Raw genomic sequence first — 18,423 nt, 5'->3', positions numbered from 1 at the left:
TATGTATATGTATATATATATAAATAGAGTATGCAGTTGTAGCCTCTACAAATCATATATTATCCATATATATATATATATATATGTATATATGTATACATCTTATTTATATATAGATGTAGCTTATATTGAAACATATTATATATATATATATATATATATATATAATCTAGAAGAATAGGGTGAAGCGAATTAAAAGTATCGAAGACACTGTAAAATAAAATAAATAAACCCCACAAGACAGCACAAACCTATTTTTATATATTAATTTTATATTTGTTTACTTAAATTTATTTTTAAGTTGCAGATATTTTTGTCTCTGTTGTATAATTACACTCAGCGAAGAACTCTGCTTTTATAGACAGACAATTCAATTACGCTTCTAAATATCTTTAAACATCTATATACATATATATAGATATATATATATATATATATATTTATCTATATATATATTATATATGTATATATATATATATCTATATATATACTTCAAATACAATTATTGTTGCTGGAGCCTAATTACTTAAAAGAACTACCGAAGTACTACTCTAGATAATAAATGCAGATATATATATATATATATATATATTATACATATGTATATATACTATATATAATGATATATTTTATATGTATATATAGACTCGCCTAAGGCAGTGCGAGTAAAAACTAATTAATATATTCAACCACTACACAAAAACAAATAAGAGCAAAACGAAAGAAAAACAGAGAAGAAGGTAAAAATAAATAAAATAAATAAATAAGCAAAAGACTAAAGACAAAGACAGCAAAACATAACACCGAAAGGGTGAAGATAAAAACAAGAAGATAAAAATAATAGCGAAACAAAACAAATAAATAAAAAGCAAATAATAAAATAAAATAAAAAAGATATAAACTCAGCACCCCTTAAAATTAGCAAGACATTTGCTGCTTAGTTGTATGTTTAGTTTTTGTTGTTTAAAGAAATATATTTGTGCAGCAGCAGCAGCAGCAAATATCAAATATTTGCTGCTGCTTCTGCTGCTGTTGTTGTTGCTGCTGTTGCAGATAAGCAATAATAATCAGCAGCAAACAAATGCTTGCTTATAAATATATATTATATATATATTTAGTTAGATGAGTATTTGTTCGGGGTTAATATATATATGTATATGTATATCTTCGTATTGTAAGAACATCAATATAATAATAGTATTGCTTCTTCTTGAATAATGTTAATGCTGAAGAAAACATAATAATAATATATTAATTTATTTATTTACTTCTTGCCTGCAGCCTTCTGAGCACTCTTAGTTACTTTACCTCCTGCTTCTTTCTTCTCAACAGCCTTAATAACACCGACAGCAATTGTTTGCTTCATATCGCGAACAGCAAATCTACCTAGAGGCGGATATTCAATAAAGGACTCGACACACATCGGCTTAGAGGGCTCCATCTTAACAATAGCAGCATCGCCGGACTTAATAAATTTAGGGTTGTCTTCAAGAGCCTTACCGCTTCGTCTGTCTAATCTCTTCTCTAGTTCTGCGAACTTGCACGATATGTGTGCTGTATGACAATCTAATACAGGTGTATATCCAGGGTTAATCTGGCCAGGGTGATGAAGAACAATAACTTGTGCTTGAAAGCTAGCTGCCCCCTTAGCCGGATCGTTCTTTGAATCAGAGGCAACATGTCCTCTCTTAACATCCTTAACAGAGACGTTCTTAACATTAAACCCGACATTATCTCCAGGTACTGCTTGTTCTAACTGTGTATGATGCATCTCAACAGACTTTACTTCAGTCTGAAGACCTGTCGGTGCGAATGTTACGACCATACCGGGCTTCAATATACCTGTCTCTACTCTCCCTACAGGTACAGTACCGATACCCCCAATCTTATATACATCTTGAAGAGGCAGACGTAAAGGCTTGTCGCTCGGTCTCTTAGGAGGCTCTACACTATCTAATGCTTCTACTAATGTCTTGCCCTTGTACCACGGCATGTTTGTGCTCTTCTCGACCATGTTATCACCCATGAAGCCGGAGATAGGAACGAAGGGTACCTTCTCTGGGTTGTACCCCACAGTCTTGAGGTACCGAGACACCTCAGCTTGAATTTCGTTGAAGCGGCTTTCGCTGTACTTCTCTGGTGTTGTTGCATCCATCTTGTTAATTCCTACGATCATCTGCTTCACACCCAGTGTAAACGCAAGCAATGCGTGTTCACGGGTCTGACCTGAAGACAAACAAAACCGCAAAAAAACAACAAACATAATGATACCCCTATCGTCATCTTGCTGCTGTTCTTGCTGCTAATGAATGCAGCAGCAGTTATAGATGAAGACAGCAGCTAGGAGGTCAATGCACAGCACAATAAACGCATAATAATAAATAAAAAAGAAAAAGAAAACGATAAATAAACATATATTTACATTATAGATATTTATATGAAGTAGATCATACTGCGCGTCGCGAGGTGCCTATACACCTGAAGTGTGGGGTGTGTGGGGTTTCGTGAATAGGGTGTATAGGGAGTCAAAAGAAAGGTCTAAATGCGTCGAATAAAGTAAAGAAGATGAAAAGAAGAATAGAACTAACCTTCTTTTGAGAAAGCACCTTCAAAGCCACCTTGATCAGCAGGAACAACGAGGAGTGCAACATCAGCCTGAGATGTCCCTGTAATCATATTCTTAATAAAGTCTCTATGACCCGGAGCATCAATAACAGTATAATGAAAGGTAGGTGTTTCAAACTGCCACAATGCAATGTCTATAGTAATACCTCTCTCTCTTTCTGCCTTCAGCTTATCTAACACCCATGCATATTTAAACGAAGCCTTGCCCATCTCGCTGCTCTCCTTCTCAAACTTCTCGATCGTTCTCTTATCAATACCCCCTAACTTATAAATTAAATGTCCTGTTGTTGTAGACTTGCCGCTGTCTACATGGCCAATAACAACCAAGTTAATATGCGTCTTCTCCTTTCCCATCTTGATAGAGTTATTATAGCAGCAGCAGCAGCAGCAGCAGCAAAAGAAGAAGCAATAATATTCTTCAACAGCAGCAATTCACGCTGCAGCAATAAAAAAATACAGAAGATATACTTATCTTAACAAACAAACAAAAGCAATGAAAATAAAATGCTTTACAACGCAACCTTTCCTGCTGCTGTGCAGCAGCAGCCCCCACGCACGCGTGGGGAGGGGGGGAGCAGCAGCAGCAGCAGCCGCTGCTGCAGCTGCTGCTGCTGCTGCTGCTGCTGCTGCTTCAGACCCAGCAATGCAATCGCACCCCCCCACACCAAACAAACAAACTTTTTTTCTTGTCTTTTTTATTTTAAAACCCTAAACATATATTTATTTTTATATTTTATATTATTATTTGGCCAATCGTGCACCTCCCTATACACCCCAAATATAAACTATCTATTAAAACCCTGCTACTCCTGTCTTCGCTGCTGCTGCTGCCCCCTCTATACACAATGAAACCTTAAAGACACCAAATAATACTCGTGCTGCTGCTGCTGCTGCTGCTGCTGCTGCTGCTGCTGCTCGTGTTGCTGCTGCTGCTGCTGCTGCTGCTGCTGTAAGACATACCTTTAGCGTTATTTGCTTTTTCTGTTTTTTTAGTTTATTCTTTGTTTATTCAATTTATTATTATCGGGGAGATGATAATCGCTAAACCCTAAACCCTAAACCCTAAACCCTAAACCCTTAACTGTAATGCTGCCGCCGCATTGGCTGCCCGGCCGTTTAGGGTCTACCGTATAGGGTTTAGGGTTTAGGGTTTAGGGTTTAGGGCTTGTCTTCATCATGCGATGTCACTGCTAGCCCCAGCACAGCGCCTCGCCTCTGCTGCTGCTCTAAAGCCGCAGTATCTTTTTGCTGCTGCTGCTACTTGTTGCTGCTGCCGAACAGCATGGCTGCAGCAGAAGCAAGCACTGCTGCAGCAGCTGCAGCAGCAGCACCAGCAGCAGCAGAGAAGGTGCTTCAGCACCTTCAGCCGCTTCACTAGGCACACACCGCAACCCTCACCAGCAGCAGCAGCAGCAGCAGCAGCAAATGCAACAGCAACAACTGCAGCGGCACCGGCTAGCCGGTTCTCTCGCCGCCCAGTCCCTCCACTGCAGCAGCAGCAGCAATCGGAGCAGCAGCAGCAGCAGCAGCAGCAGCAGCAACCACAGCAGCAGCAGCAGCAGCAAAGTGTACCCCCTTTGTCTCTCTCTGAGGTTCGTCTGTCTCCTCTTGCTGCTGCTGTAAAGTGGCTGCCTTCGATCTCCCTGCTGCTGCTGCTGCTGCCGGTACTACTCCTACCGCTGCTGCTGCTGCTACTAGCACTGCTGTTGCTGCTGCTGCTGGAGAAGCAGCAGAGTTTGCTTTTGTGTTTTAAAGGTTTTTATTCTTAGGCACTATACTTAGCTAAAGAAGGAGGCTACTACACAGTAAAAGAACTGCAGAAGATTATACTGACCTCCCCCTCATTCTCCTCAGTAACGCGCTGCTGCTGCTGCTGCACTTGGTGTTGCTGCTGCTGCACTTGCTGCTGCTGCTGCACTTGGTGTTGCTGCTGCTACACTTGCTGCTGCTGCTGCACTTGGTGTTGCTGCTGCTACACTTGCTGCTGCTGCTGCTGCACTTGCTGCTGCTGCTGCACTTGGTGTTGCTGCTGCTGCACTTGCTGCTGCTACACTTGCTGCTGCTGCTGCTGCACCTGCTGCTGCTGCTGCTGCACTTGGTGTTGTTGCTGTTGCACTTCCGGCTACTGTTGCTTCTGCTGCGCTTGCTGCTGGTGCTGGACTTGCTGCTGCTGGCTCTGCTGCTTCAGTTGGTGCTGCAGTTAGTGCTGCTGCTGCTGCATGCGGAGAGGGAAGGGCCTAAGTGTTTGGTTTGCTGAGGTGTATGTACACCGCAGGATGCGTCTCCCTTCTTGCTGGAGAACGTGTTTAGTTCGCTGGGATCGGACGATCCCGAGGACCCCACAACTCTAGCAGATGATTTGCAAGAAGAAGAGACAGCAGAAAAAGAGGGTAAGCTAAGCCTCAGCTGTCTCCTTTCTCTCTTCGCCACCGCTAAACCCTAAACCCTTATTTTGTCTCTTCTCTTCTGCAGAGACAGACGCCTCATCTGATGCAGCAGCAGCAGCAGCAGCAGACGAGGCGTTCAGGGCCCACGTCCACAATAGCTTCGACCCGGAAAAGCGCAAGGCATGCTAAACCCTAAACCCTCCTCCACAAACCCTAATCCTCATGAACAAACCTGTAGCCCTCCCTGCCTCTGTCTAAACCCTAGCTAAACCCTGCTGTCTACACCCTAAACCCTCACGCGTTGGTTCTAAACCCCAAGCTCGGTAGGTTCCTCTGCACACCCGGGGTCGAGGGTTTAGGGTTTAGGGTTTAGGGTTTAGGGTTTAGGGTTTGATGTGCAGACTTTCGAAAGCGGGGGACGCGTTTGGCTCTGTAGAGCAGAAGGAAGAGGAACACGAAAAAGGGCTGCGGCAGTGGCTGTCCTTACTAGAGGCACTGGACAGGTTAGGGTTTAGGGTTTAGGGTTTCCTGTGCCGTTAGGGGGTCGATCGAGTCGGATCATCTGTCCCGCTGCGTGGGGTCCTCTGTCAGGTGCTTGGGATCGTGTGTTCTTGTCTGGGATCGTGTGTCCCCCGCCTGGGATCGTGTGTGGGGTGTCGTGTTGCCGTTCGTGAGGCTTGGGATCGTGGCGGGGAGGTCTCTGGGGTCGTATTTGGGAGTGGGGACAGTGTTTGTTAGAGGGAGCGGGAGCGTCTCGTATTGCTGTGGGGTCTTGCGGGTTTAGTGTGGGGTTGTATTTGTTTATGTGGGATCGTGTTTTTTAGTTGTGGGATCGTGCATTAAGTAGTGGGATCGCATGTCTTTGTAGTGGGATCGCCATATTTGGTTGTGGGATCGTGTCAGGTTTCTGTGGAATGGTTTGCTTGTTGTGGGATCGTGTGCTCTTGTTATGGGATCGTCTATTTTTGTTGTGGGATCGTCTCTTTTTGTTGTGGGATGGTTTGTTTGTTGTGGGATCGTGTGTTTTCATAGTGGGATCGTGTCTTTTAGCTATGGGATCGTGTCTTTTTTGTTGTGGGATCGTGTGTCTTCATAGTAGGATCGTGTGTATGTGTGTGTGTGTGTGTGTATGTGTGGGGCAGGTGCGTGTGTGCGGTCGTGAGGAGGTGTACACCCGTTGGGCATATATATCCAGTCGCCTTGAGGTGCTGCAGCCGCTGCAGGTAGCAGGTGCTGCAGGTTTATTCGATGTAGATATCCATGTAAGAGGGGGGGGCCCCTCAGGGCAAGCTGGTGCTGCACGCCTGGCAGTGGCTAGGGCCCTTGTTGAGGCTTGTGAAGACTGCCAGCCAGAGCTGCAGGAAGGTATGACTTTATTTCGGGGGTTTAGGGTTTAGGGTTTAGGGTTCAGGGTTTAGGGTTTGGACAGGGAGGAGGATTTAGGGTTTAAGCCTAGAGAGAAGGGGTCGTAAACACGCTAGGCTTGCACAGGGAGGGTTTAGGGTTTAGGGTTTAGGGTTTGGGGTTTGCTTTGTTGCAGCAATGATGTTGTACGAGGACACGCGGCAGCGGATGCCGAAGATGCCCGGAAGAATGAAGGCGCGTAAACAGAGACAGTGGTCTAAGCGCTGAGGGTTTAGGGTTTAGGGTTTAGGGTTTAGGGTTTAGGGTTTAGGGTGCGAGCCCCGAACCCTAAACCGCATTTTTTGTTCTCTACGGAGGGACTGTCGGTTTGAATTGTTATAATGCAGACAGCCAGCTGCAGACAGAAGGAGACACTTAAGTAAAGACAAAGACAGAAGGAGACACTTAAGTAAAGACGAAGACAGAAGGAGACACTTAAATATAGACAGAGACGCAGGGAGACACGTGAAGCAAGACGGAGACAGACAGAAGGAGACAGATAGAAACAGTGACAGACAGGGGGAGACACTTAAATAGAGATAGAGACAGAAGGAGACACTCAAATAGAGATAGTCTGTCTCTGGTAGGTGCTGAAATAACACGGGAGACAGCTAAGGAGGCACCGCCCCTTCCCAGGTGTCTCCTCAGGGTTAGGGCTCTGTTGGGGTGTATGTACACCGCTGGAGACTCTTTAGAGACACTTGAGGAGACACTAGAGAAGACCTGAGGAGACACTCAAGGAGACACCTGAGCGACACTCGGGTAGACATTGGGGGAGGCCCTTCAATGCCTTAAGGAGACACTTAAATGCCTAAAGGGGACACTTAAATGCCTAAAGGAGACAGTAAATAAATTGATATATATATATATATATATATATATATATATATACAGAGTGCATATATATATATATATATATAGAAAGGCCTTGAGAAGACAAAGGCGTAGAGGAGACACTTACGTTGAGGTGTCTCGGTGGAGACACTTAAAAAGACGTTTAGAGACACTTGAGTGGGGAGACGCCGGAGTGTCTGGAGGAGACACTTAGAGTGAGACAGACACAAAAGGAAGAACAGTGGGGAGACAGACAACTCAAGGAAAACTTGAGGAGACACCTGAGAGGGGACAGCTGAGGAGACAGTTGGGAGGAGACACCTGAGGAGACACTTAGGAAATAGAGACCCTAAGAAAGGCAATAAAAGAAACAGAAGAGATAACCCAACGTAAGAGGCATTAAACAAGAAGCTTGAAGATAAACATCTGGTGACGGCTAGGGGGACGCTTGAAAGGAGACACCTGAGGAGACACCTGAGGGGAGACACCTGAGGAGACACTTGAGAAGAAATTGTGTTATGTTTAGCTGTAGTATACGTATAGAGACAATAAACAAATTTATTTCTTATTATTATATTTAGGAGATGAGGAGACACCTGGAGAAACACAAAAACAAACGGAGACGCCTGAGGAGACAGTTTAAGAGAAAGGAGACACCTGAGGAGACAGTTTAAGAGAAGGAAGGAGACAGTTTATGAGAAAGGAGACACTTGAGGAGACAAACAGACACCTGGGGCCCCACACATGCAAAGAAGAGACAAACTGCTGCGCTGTCTTCGTCGTCTGTTAAAGAGGTTTGCTTCTCTCTATTTGAGTGCACATAAATATATCTTTTTGTCTCCTCTATAATAAATAATATAAATATAAATATAATTATATAATTATATAAATATATACTTCAGGGTTTATCATGCAGAGCAACAAAGACAGCAACTGCATATACACCCCGCCACCGACATGGCCGAGGCGAGAAGCCGTTTCCTGCTGCTGCTGCTGCTGCTGCTGCTGCTGCTGCTGCTGCTGCTGCTGCTGCTGCTGCTGCTGCTGGTGTTAGGTGAAGCGACCCGCAGCAGCAGCAAAAGCGTTTCTCTTTAGTTACTTATCCATTAACAAAATTAATATTGTTTATTTTATTTTAAAAATAAACAAATTAAAAAACAAAAGACGAAAAAGAAAATTTGCACCACCTTTGGGCGCGGTGGTCAGCGGACGGTCGGAAGAGGTGTCCCAAACCCTAAACCCTAAACCCTAAACCCTAAACCCTAAACCCTAAACCCTAAACCCTAGACCCTAAACCCTAATTTTTTTGTGTTTTGTCTTTACGCTTTAGACTTTAGATTAAATTTATATAAATTCTTTTTGTAATTAACTTTCGGCTTTCTGCTGCTGTCGCTCTCTCGGCCGCCTGCGCAGCTGCTGCAGTTACAGCAGCAGCAGCAGCAGCAGCAACAGCAGCAGCAGCAGCTGCTGCTGCCCGTTTTATTGGTTTGTTAATTAATTTTTATTATTTTAAAAACAATAGAAGACATATTTCCGTTCGGGTGTGTGCAGCAGCAGCCGTAGCTGCCGTTGCTGCTGCTGTTGCTGCTGCTGCTGCTGCTGTTGCTGCTGCTGCTGCCCATTTGCTCCTGGCGGAGCGTCGCTGAAACTCCGCCTGCTGCAGCTGCAGCAGCACCTTCTGCTTCTGCTTTTGCTGCTACAGCAGCAGCTGCTACAGCAGCAGCAGCAGCAGCAGCAGCAGCGGCAGCAGCAGCAACAACAGCAGCAGCAGCGGCAGCAGCAACAGCAGCATTACTTAGTCTGGATCATCTTTGCTGCGCTCCTTCTGCTGGTTTTTCTCTTTTGGTGCTGTTGATGCTCCTCTCATGCTGCTGCAAGGAGACAGATTTCCTGCTGCAGCAGCAGCAGCAACAAGAGAGCAGATACCGCAGCAAACTAAAGGGTGTTATTATATGTCTTTAATATTGTCTCTGTCTGCAGATAGCAGTTTGCTGCTGCCGTTTGCTGCTGCTATATCTGCATTAAGGAGACACTTCGATAACCATCAAGAGCTTCTCATATCTTTAACTTATTTATTTATTTATTTTTTTATATCGCCTCTACTCTCTCTCTGTAACAAACACATCTTCTCTGGAGCAGCAAAGAACCTTCCGCTCTCTTGCTGCTTGCTGCAGCAGCTTATTTTATGTCTCTGTCTCCTTGCAGCTTGCATACCATTCAGAAGGAGACAGCAGCAGCAGCAGCAGCAGCAGCAGCAGCAGCAGCTGCAGCTGCAACAGAAGCACCAGAAGCAACAGATAGAGCAACTGCAGCTAAAGCAAGAGCTACAAAAACACCAGCAGCAGCAACAGCAGCAGCAGCTGCAGCAGCAACAGCAGCAGCAGCAGCCTGTAGAGCCTGTGCATACAGGAGGAGACAAATGGAGTAGGGTCTCCTTTCTGCAGCAGCTGCAGCTAGCTGCTGCATATGTGCTGATGCTGTGGCTAAGCAATAGCTGCTTAGCTGTCTCCTCACTTTCTTCTTATCAGATTGCTCGCTGCTCTGCTGTCCCTGTCTCTTTGCTGCTAGAGATATTAAGTGTTTTGCCCTCCTCAGCAGCAGCAGCAGCAGCAGCAGCACCAGACACAGACGCAACAGCAACAGCTGCAGCAACTGACAAAGAAGCAGCAGCAGCAGCACCGCACACAGAAGAAGCAGCAGCAACAGACATACAAGCAGCAACACCAGCAACAGCAGATACAGAAGCAGCAGCAGATACCTCAGCAGAACCCTCAAAGGCGAGGACAGCGGCTACGCCGGCATCAGCAGCAGCAGCAGCAGCAGCAACAGCAGCAGCAGCACTTGAGGGTAGCCGTCTATATCTGCTGCATCGAATAAAGACAAAAGGAGACAATATGAAGCAAAAAGCGCAGCAAGTCGGCCACTGGCGTATTATTTCTGCTGTTGCTGTTGCTGCTGGTGTTGCTGTTGCTGCAGCAGACGGTAGGGGTCTTGATATGCATGCAGCGATGCTCGGTGTTGCTGCTTCTGCTGCTGGTGCGGTGTATATGCACCTCGCTAAGGATCTCCTCCACAAACAAGCAGGAGCTGCTACAGCAGCAGCAGCAGCAGCTGCAGCTGCTGCTGCTGCAGCTGCAGCTGCTGCTGCTGCGGCGGCGGCTACAAGAACTGCTGCCCCACTACCAGCAGCAGCAGAAGCACAAGCAGCAGCAGCGCAAACACCTCCTACCCAAGCAACAGCAAGTGCAGCAGAAGCAGAAGCAGCAGCACAGCAGCAGCAGCAGCAACACAGCAGCAGCAGCAGCAGCAGCAGCAGCAGCAGCACAGAGGACACAAGGGAGATTCAGGAGAAGCTGGAGGTGATATTAGCGCTGCGTGTTGCTGCTGTCGGTGCTTTGCTGCTGTTTGTTCTTGCTGCATTCAGTCGCGAGCCTGTGCTGCTGCTGCAGCGGCTGCAGCAGCAGCAGCAGCAGCCGCAGGCGCAGCAGCAAGAGCAGCAGCAGACTGTGGATTTGGTGCTGCTGCTGCTGCTGAGTGGCAGCCTTGCTGCTCTGCTTCCGGTGTGTACGTACAGATGCTTAAGGAGACTGTCTCCTTTAGCTTGCTGCGTAGCGGGTTTTACTAAGACAGCAGCACAGCTGCTGCTGTCTCCTCTCTTAGAAACAGAAACTGTCTCTGCTGCTGCTGCAGCAGGCTGCTGCTGCTGTCTCCTCGGAAGCCTAGGCTTCTGCATCAGCAGTGTCTTCTCCACAAGACAGCAGCAAAAGGAGACAATAAAAACAAACAGCAGCAGCAGACAGCGGCATTACGATAATAGAAGCAAGACTGATTAATCTGTCTCCTTTTTTTTGTTTCTTTACTTTTTATCTTTTCGTATCCTTTTATTGCTGTCTCCTTTTATCTCTGTCTCCTTTTAGTGCTGTCTGTCTCCTTTTTATTGCTGTCTCCTTTGCTGTCTCCGTCTCCTTTTAATACTGTCTCCTTTTATTGCTGTCTCCTTTTATTGTTGTCTGTCTCCCTTTATTGCTGTCTCTCTTTTGCTGTCTCCTTTTAATACTGTTTCCTTTTATTGCTGTCTCCTCCTATTGCTGTCTCCTTTTATTGCTGTCTCCTCCTATTGCTGTCTCCTTTTATTGCTGTCTCCTCTCTTAGGTTTCCTTTTCTTACTGTCTCCTTTTATTGCTGTCTCCTTTTATTGCTGTCTTCTTTTAATACTGTCTCCTTTTAATACTGTCTCCTTTTAATACTGTCTGTCTCCTTTTATTGCTGTCTCCCTTTTGCTGTCTCTGTCTCCTTTTTTGTCTTTGTTTGTCTCCTTTTCTCTGCTTTTGTGTCTTCTGTCTCCTCCCTTTATTTGTCTCTTGCTTTGTCTACATAGAGCACAAACCCTAAACCCTAAACCCTAGTTCAAACCCTAAACCCTAGTTCAAACCCTAAACTCTAGTTCAACCCCTCAAACCCTAAACCCTAATTCAAACCCTAAACCCTAGACCCCTCTTTCATACCCAGAACTAGAGTCCAGCCCCTCAAACCCTAAACCCTAGACCTTCCTTCCAAACCCTAAACCCTAAACCCTAAACCCTCCTTAGTTGCGAATGCCTTAACAAGAGCACAACGAGGGCTCAAAGAGAAGCAACAAAGAAAATCTTCCTCAGTCCTTCAGGGGCCCCCCCCTCTACTCCCCTGGGGGGCCCCCCACTCCTCTAAGGGCCCCCCCATTCCCCCAGGGGGCCCCTCACTATCCTAGGGGCCCCCCCATTCCTTCAGAGGGCCCCCCACATCAATAGGGGCCCCAGACGCCCCTAGGGGGCCCCCCATTCCTTCAGGGGGCCCCCCACTTCTCTAGGGGCCCCCCACTCCCCTAGGGGCCCCCCACTCCCCTAGGGGCCCCCCCCCGTTAGTAGACGGGGCCCCCCACTGTTCTGGGGGGCCCCCATTCCCCTATGAGGCCACCAATCCTCTAAGGGGCCCCCCTACTCCTCTAAGGGGCCCCCCTACACCTCTAAGGGGCCCCCCCTTTTGTAAGGGGGGAGGGGGGGGCCCATAGGGGCCCCCTGGGAGCCCGAAAAGGAGATAGGGGGCAGTAAAGGAGACAGGTGGAAGTCCTAAACCCTAAACCCTAAACCCTAAACCCTAAATAAACCCGAAGGGGACCCTTCTTTAAGCTTTTATAAGCGATAATGTGCAAGCAAAGATTCTCTTAAGAGCCCGACGAGGCCCCCCCCACGCCCCTCTACTGTGTAATACTCAACACGAAGGGTTTAGGGTTTAGGGTTTAGGGTTTGTCTAGAGGGTTTTGTTCTTCCGCTGAGAGCCCCCTGAATGCAGTGTTGCTTCATTTAAAATAAAACTGCGAAGAGGGTAAAGGGCCCCCGCAGTAACAGCAGCAGAACAGACAGACTGCAGCAGCATAAGGAGACACAGAGACACAGAGACACACGAAAGGAGACAGATATACACCCCAAAGGAGACAGATATACACCCCAAAGGAGACAGAGAGACACACAAAAGGAGACAGAGAGACACACAAAAGGAGACAGTTATATACGCAAACAAACTCCTAACCCTGACGCATGCTACACCCCAAAGCAACCCCCAACAACAAAAAAGAAAACAATCAGACCTTAGCACACCTAGACCCTAAACCCTAAACCCTAAACCCTAAACCCTAACACGAGCGCAATACAAACGAATCAAGAAAGAGACACTCTAGAAAGGAGGAGTGGCGTCTAAACCCCAAACCCTAAACCCCCGGCGACGCCCCTCCCTCCAGCCTTACTACTACCCCACAAACCCTAAACCCTAAACCCTAAACCCTAAACCCTAGCATACGAGCGCACCAGGGGACAAGGAGAATCTTGTAAGACAAACCTCTGCCCCTCTACGCCTACAAAGGAGACAGCAGAATCTTCGGGGTCTTGTGAAGCCTGGCGACAGACGCGGCAGCGCTCGCTGCGCCACAGCAACACGCACCTAAACCCTAAACCCTAAACCCTAAGCGGAGACCCTAAGAGGCGACACTAAACCCTCAAACCCGTTCAGAGAGCGCAGGAAGGCAATACCGAGAGCCGCAAACACAAACAACTCAAAGACAGGGAGACAACGTAGACACCCCAAACCCTAAACCCTAAACCCTAAACCCTTGCGCACATCTCCCTTTCCAGGTCCTCAATAACCGCCTGCTGCCCTCTAGCCTCGGGTTTGTCTGTTTTATTTACTACTAACAACAAAGGGGGCCGCGCCTCCTGAATAGTGGGGTTGCAGAACAACTCAAACAGAAACCTGAACGCAAACCCTAAACCCTCAACCCTAAACCCTAAACCCTAAACCCTAAAGCGTGCAGATGGAGTTGCCGGTGTTTATTTTTGGGTTGTAATATCCGCAGTGTATTGCTGCGTGTTAATAGTAGGGAAGCCTCCAACCCTAAACCCTAAACCCTAAACCCTAAACCCTCGACGCACTCTGCTGCTACTTTAATAGAGGGTTTATCAGCAGCATCAACAAAGAATAAGATATGAGATGCAGCAGCAGCAGCAGCAAATGCTGCAGCTCTCAAGCGGGGGTGCCCTGGGGCGTCAACGACAGTAATCTTTGTCTCTAGTTCGCTTGTAGTTAAGGTAGGAAAGCTGCAGCCTGCTGCTGCTGCTGCTGCTGCTTCTGCTTCTACTGCTGCTGCTGCTGCTGCTGGCTCTGCTGCTGCTGCTGCTGATCCGGCAGCCCCTGCTATAGCCTTCAAAGGAATGCTGCAACGGTTTTCCTGCACTCGCACGCGCAAACCCTAAACCCTAAACCCTAAACCCTCAACTCTAAACCCTACGCTTCGCTACAGCCGACACCCTAAACCCTAGTTCACCCCGTGTCCCAATAAGCAGCCCCTAAACCCTAAACCCTAAACCCTAGCCCCAAAACCCTTAAACCCTAAACCCTTAACTCTAAACCCAAAACCCTAAACCCTAAACCCTAGCCCCAAAACCCCTAGACCCTAAACGCTAAACTCGAAACCCAAAACCTTACACCCTAAACCCTAGCCCCAAGAAACGTAAACCCTAAATCCTAAACCCTAAACCCTAAACCCTAGAAAGGAGCCTCGCCTTCATAGAGGGGACAGTTAAGGGGGCGGCCCCATTCCTAAGGGTGAGGAGACAGCTCGTTTTGCCGGCAGAAGAAGGCCCAAGGAGACAAAAAAGTAAGGGTTTGCGTGTACGTACACCCCAACCAGAAGAAGATCTAGACTGCAGCAGCAGCAGCAGTGCTGCAGCAACACAAGCAGCAACAGCAGCAGCAGCAGCAGCAGTAGTAGTAGTAGTAGCGAACGAAGAGAAAGAGATAAAGAAATGTTATTAATATATTAATAACAAACAAACAAACAAACAAATAAGTCAAGAAAACATAACGCACATAAACATATCGTAAGAAACAACCACTAGCCACAATCTAGGGTTTAGGGTTTAGGGTTTAGGGTTACCGCGGAGAGCAAGTGCTGCCAGCACCAGATAAAACCCTAGCAGCAAAAGGAGACAAGAAAATGCCGGCACAGGGAACCCTAGAAACGCCTCCGTGCGCGCCTGTACACAAACCCTAAACCCTAAACCCTAAACCCTAAACCCTAAACCCTAAACCCTAAACCCTAGGCCCTAAACCATAACCCTTAAGCATTAAACGCCAAAGCCTAAAACCCTAAACTCCAGATCTGAATCCCTAAACCCCAAAGCCTAAACCCTAAACCCTAGACCCTAAACCCCTAAACCCTAAACCCTAAACTCTAAACCCTAAACTCTAAACCCTAAACCATAGTCTTACCTGCAGCGCTGCAGCTGGGTCGGTGAAGATATATTTTACTGAGATGGTCATCGTGCTGCAGATTGCATGCAGCAGACGGAGGGATTAGAAGTTCTGCTCTGCTGCTGAGGTGTACGTACACCCCAAACCCTAATGAAAGACCTGCTCCTGCTACTGCTGCTGCTGCTGCTGCTGCTCCTGTTGTTGTTGCTGCTGCTGCTGCTGCTGCTCCTGTTGTTGTTGCTGCTGCTGCAGAAACGGCAGCTGCAACCTCGATCTGCCTCCGCTGTTGCTCCTGCTGCAGCCGCTGCTGCTGCTGCTGTTGCTGCTGCTGCTGCTGCTGCTGCTGCCGCTGCTGCTGCCGCTGCAGAAGCTGCAGCTGCAGCCGCGTGTGTGAGAAGGGGCTTTGAATGTATATCTTTTAAACCCTAAACCCCAAACCCTAAACCCTAAGCAGCTGCCTCTGCCTTCCTCCCCCCTCCTTCTGTCGGCTGCGGTGTATGTACAGCTGAGTGTTGCACGTGCTGTTGCAGTAATAAATCTTTTTATTTATTTATTTATATTTTATTTTTATTTTATTTATTTTAAATATATATATTTGCTTCACACACTGCATACTGCTGCTGCGAGGCATCGGTTAGTTATCGCGGCTGCATGCAGCATGCAGCAGCAGCAGCTGCTGCTGCTGCTGCGGAGGGTCTAGGGTTTAGGGTTTAGGGTTTAGGATTTGAAATCATTACCCACACCTTCTGATACTGCTGCGTTGTCGGTGTCCTTGTGTACTCGACTTTAGGGTTTAAGGTTGGGTTGTTACTAGGGTTTAGGGTCTAGGGTTTAGGGTTTAGGGTTTAGGGTTTAGGGTGCTGCGGTTTGTTGGTTGAAGTGACGACACTACAGGAGCTACGCGAGAGTCTTCGGCCATAGGGTTTAGTGGTTAGGGTTTAGGGTTTAGGGCCTAGGGTTTAGGATCTAGGGTTTAGGGTTTAGGGTTTAGGGTTGCAGAGGCAACGAAACGCTTTACAAACAGATTCAGCTTCCCTGTTGCAGCAGCTCCTGCTGCAGCAGCTCGTGCTGCACAAGCTCTTGCTGCTGGATCTGCTGCTGTTGTATCTGCTGCTGCCGCATCTGCTGCTGCTGCATCTGCTTCTGCGACAGCTCTTGCTGCAGTTGCTGTTGCTGCACAAGCTCTTGCTGCAGTTGCTGGTGCTGCACAAGCTCTTGCTGCTGCATCTGCTGCTGCTGCATCTGCTGCTGCATGTCACAAATTCGAATTAGGGTTTAGGGTTTAGGGTTTATGAAGGTCGGGTGTATGGACAGTGTTGAGGTGGATATACACCCGAAACCCCCTTCTCAAGTGTCTCCTCAGCCTTTAATATATATCCTCAGGTCTCTACTCAGATAATATAATATCTATGTTGTTTGTTTAGCTGGGTAAATATATATATATATATATATACATAATATATAAAGGAGACAGGTGTCTCTGTTTCTTATTATTTGTTTGTTTGTTTGTTTGTTTAACTCTGAGTATGACGAAGTATAAATAAAAGCAGACAGTTCTCTCTGTTTGTTTTCTTTTTGTTTGTTTAAAACAAAAAAAATAAACAAATGAAACCCTCTTGCGTTATTATTATTTATTATACACAGCAAATAAAAGAAAGGAGAGCCTTTCCTATATTTCTGTGTTCAGTTTAAGGGTTTAGGGTTTAGGGTTTAGGGTTTAATATGTTTTTTTTCTATTCTGAAGTTAATCTACACAAAAAACAAAAAAAAAGGAGACAGTTTCCTGCCCCGATATACTCCAGTTAATACCCTAGGGTTTAGGGTTTAGGGTTTAGGGTTTAGGGTTTAGGGTTTAGGGTTTATGATTCGGTTGTTCGTAATTCTTGAAGAGCTTGAACAAGGTTAAATGCATTAGCTTCAAATAGACCTTTAGGGTGTACATCGGAGACAAATAAAGGTATAGTAGAATTAGGGTTTAGACGTTGCATGCTAATTAATCTTTCAAGTGACACTTCCTCAACTCCTAGCTGTCTCTGAAGTATAAATAAAAGCAGACAGTTCTCTCTGTTTGTTTTCTTTTTGTTTGTTTAAAACAAAAAAAATAAACAAATGAAACCCTCTTGCGTTATTATTATTTATTATACACAGCAAATAAAAGAAAGGAGAGCCTTTCCTATATTTCTGTGTTCAGTTTAAGGGTTTAGGGTTTAGGGTTTAGGGTTTAATATGTTTTTTTTCTATTCTGAAGTTAATCTACACAAAAAACAAAAAAAAAGGAGACAGTTTCCTGCCCCGATATACTCCAGTTAATACCCTAGGGTTTAGGGTTTAGGGTTTAGGGTTTAGGGTTTAGGGTTTAGGGTTTATGATTCGGTTGTTCGTAATTCTTGAAGAGCTTGAACAAGGTTAAATGCATTAGCTTCAAATAGACCTTTAGGGTGTACATCGGAGACAAATAAAGGTATAGTAGAATTAGGGTTTAGACGTTGCATGCTAATTAATCTTTCAAGTGACACTTCCTCAACTCCTAGCTGTCTCTCTGCCTTTGCTGTTCTATGAAACACTGTTAACAACCACTTCTCTTCATTTAATAAACTAATTGATATAAATGTCTCAAGTAATATCTCCGGGGATAAAGAAGGAGATGCGCGAACCAACACCTTCAACAAACACACATAAACATATATATAATATATATAATATATATATAATATATATAATATGTATATAATATATATAGGTATATAATATATATATATATATAGGTATATATATGTGTATTATTTGTGTATATATATATATATATATAAATATGCATGTCGATACATACATACATATATGTACATATATATATATATATGTATACATATATATATATATATAGGTATATATATATACATATATATATATATATATTATACATGCGATGAAGCAACGTACGAAGACACCGAGTAAGAGACGAAAATAAAAAGATAAACAAAAAGAAAGAAGAGAAAAATAGAGAGGAGACAGAAGACAGAAGGCGAAAAAGAGACAGAAAAAGAATTAAGCAGCAGCAAATGAAGAGACAAAAATAAACAAAAAAGTTCAAAACAATAAAAATAAAGAGACAAAGGAGACAGAAAAAGGAGACAAAAGGAGACAGTAGAAACAACCCCACCCAACAAACACCTTCACTCACACAATGCAACACACAAACCCTAAACCCTAAACCCTAAACCCTAAAGCAAACCTCTCTCTGCAGCAGAACAGAATATTTAAACGTCAAGGAGATGTTTGCATCTCCTTGTTTCTTATCTGCCTGCTTCCGTCGCAACGAGGGGAATGCCAGCGTGAAGTTGTAGCGCTGTACGTACACCCCAAACCCTAAACCCTAAACCCTAAACCCTAA

General features: G+C 45.6%; 5 protein-coding genes across 5 annotated transcripts in view; 1 reads left to right on the top strand and 4 right to left on the bottom strand.

Annotated features, from left to right (window-relative positions):
* Positions 1 to 1,264: 1,264 nt before the first annotated feature.
* On the bottom strand, positions 1,265 to 2,979 carry EAH_00032440 (elongation factor 1-alpha, putative; the record flags this gene model as incomplete). Its single annotated transcript, XM_013392313.1, has 2 exons — positions 1,265 to 2,226; positions 2,589 to 2,979. The coding sequence occupies 2 exons, from the start codon at positions 2,977 to 2,979 to the stop codon at positions 1,265 to 1,267; spliced, it is 1,353 nt and encodes a 450-aa protein (XP_013247767.1).
* An 827-nt stretch (positions 2,980 to 3,806) lies between these two features.
* On the top strand, positions 3,807 to 10,875 carry EAH_00032430 (ribosomal protein S9 domain-containing protein, putative; the record flags this gene model as incomplete). The annotated part of the gene is made up of 8 exons (XM_013392312.1): positions 3,807 to 4,217; positions 4,395 to 4,478; positions 4,901 to 5,015; positions 5,553 to 5,635; positions 6,155 to 6,377; positions 6,553 to 6,615; positions 9,456 to 10,765; positions 10,825 to 10,875. The coding sequence occupies 8 exons, from the start codon at positions 3,807 to 3,809 to the stop codon at positions 10,873 to 10,875; spliced, it is 2,340 nt and encodes a 779-aa protein (XP_013247766.1).
* Positions 10,876 to 12,874: 1,999 nt separating this feature from the next.
* On the bottom strand, positions 12,875 to 15,101 carry EAH_00032420 (signal recognition particle receptor subunit beta, putative; the record flags this gene model as incomplete). Its single annotated transcript, XM_013392311.1, has 6 exons — positions 12,875 to 12,883; positions 13,091 to 13,202; positions 13,401 to 13,532; positions 13,712 to 14,012; positions 14,716 to 14,815; positions 15,051 to 15,101. The coding sequence occupies 6 exons, from the start codon at positions 15,099 to 15,101 to the stop codon at positions 12,875 to 12,877; spliced, it is 705 nt and encodes a 234-aa protein (XP_013247765.1).
* A 957-nt stretch (positions 15,102 to 16,058) lies between these two features.
* EAH_00032410 (hypothetical protein) lies at positions 16,059 to 16,274 on the bottom strand (the record flags this gene model as incomplete). Its single annotated transcript, XM_013392310.1, has 1 exon — positions 16,059 to 16,274. The coding sequence occupies one exon, from the start codon at positions 16,272 to 16,274 to the stop codon at positions 16,059 to 16,061; it is 216 nt and encodes a 71-aa protein (XP_013247764.1).
* A 1,972-nt stretch (positions 16,275 to 18,246) lies between these two features.
* Positions 18,247 to 18,423, bottom strand: part of EAH_00032400 (regulator of chromosome condensation domain-containing protein, putative) — a gene marked incomplete at both ends in the record, with an annotated part of 2,519 nt that continues 2,342 nt past the window's right edge. Inside the window, one exon of the mRNA XM_013392309.1 lies at positions 18,247 to 18,378. Coding sequence (XP_013247763.1) covers positions 18,247 to 18,378 — 132 coding nt within the window. The remainder of the gene's footprint in view (positions 18,379 to 18,423) is intronic.

Source organism: Eimeria acervulina, genomic scaffold (assembly GCF_000499425.1).
Source record: "Eimeria acervulina Houghton genomic scaffold, Eah_scaff313, whole genome shotgun sequence".
Classification (NCBI taxonomy): Eukaryota; Apicomplexa; class Conoidasida; order Eucoccidiorida; family Eimeriidae; genus Eimeria; species Eimeria acervulina.
Note: the sequence above shows the minus strand (reverse complement) of the source record. Positions and strands in the feature narration are given on the sequence as shown.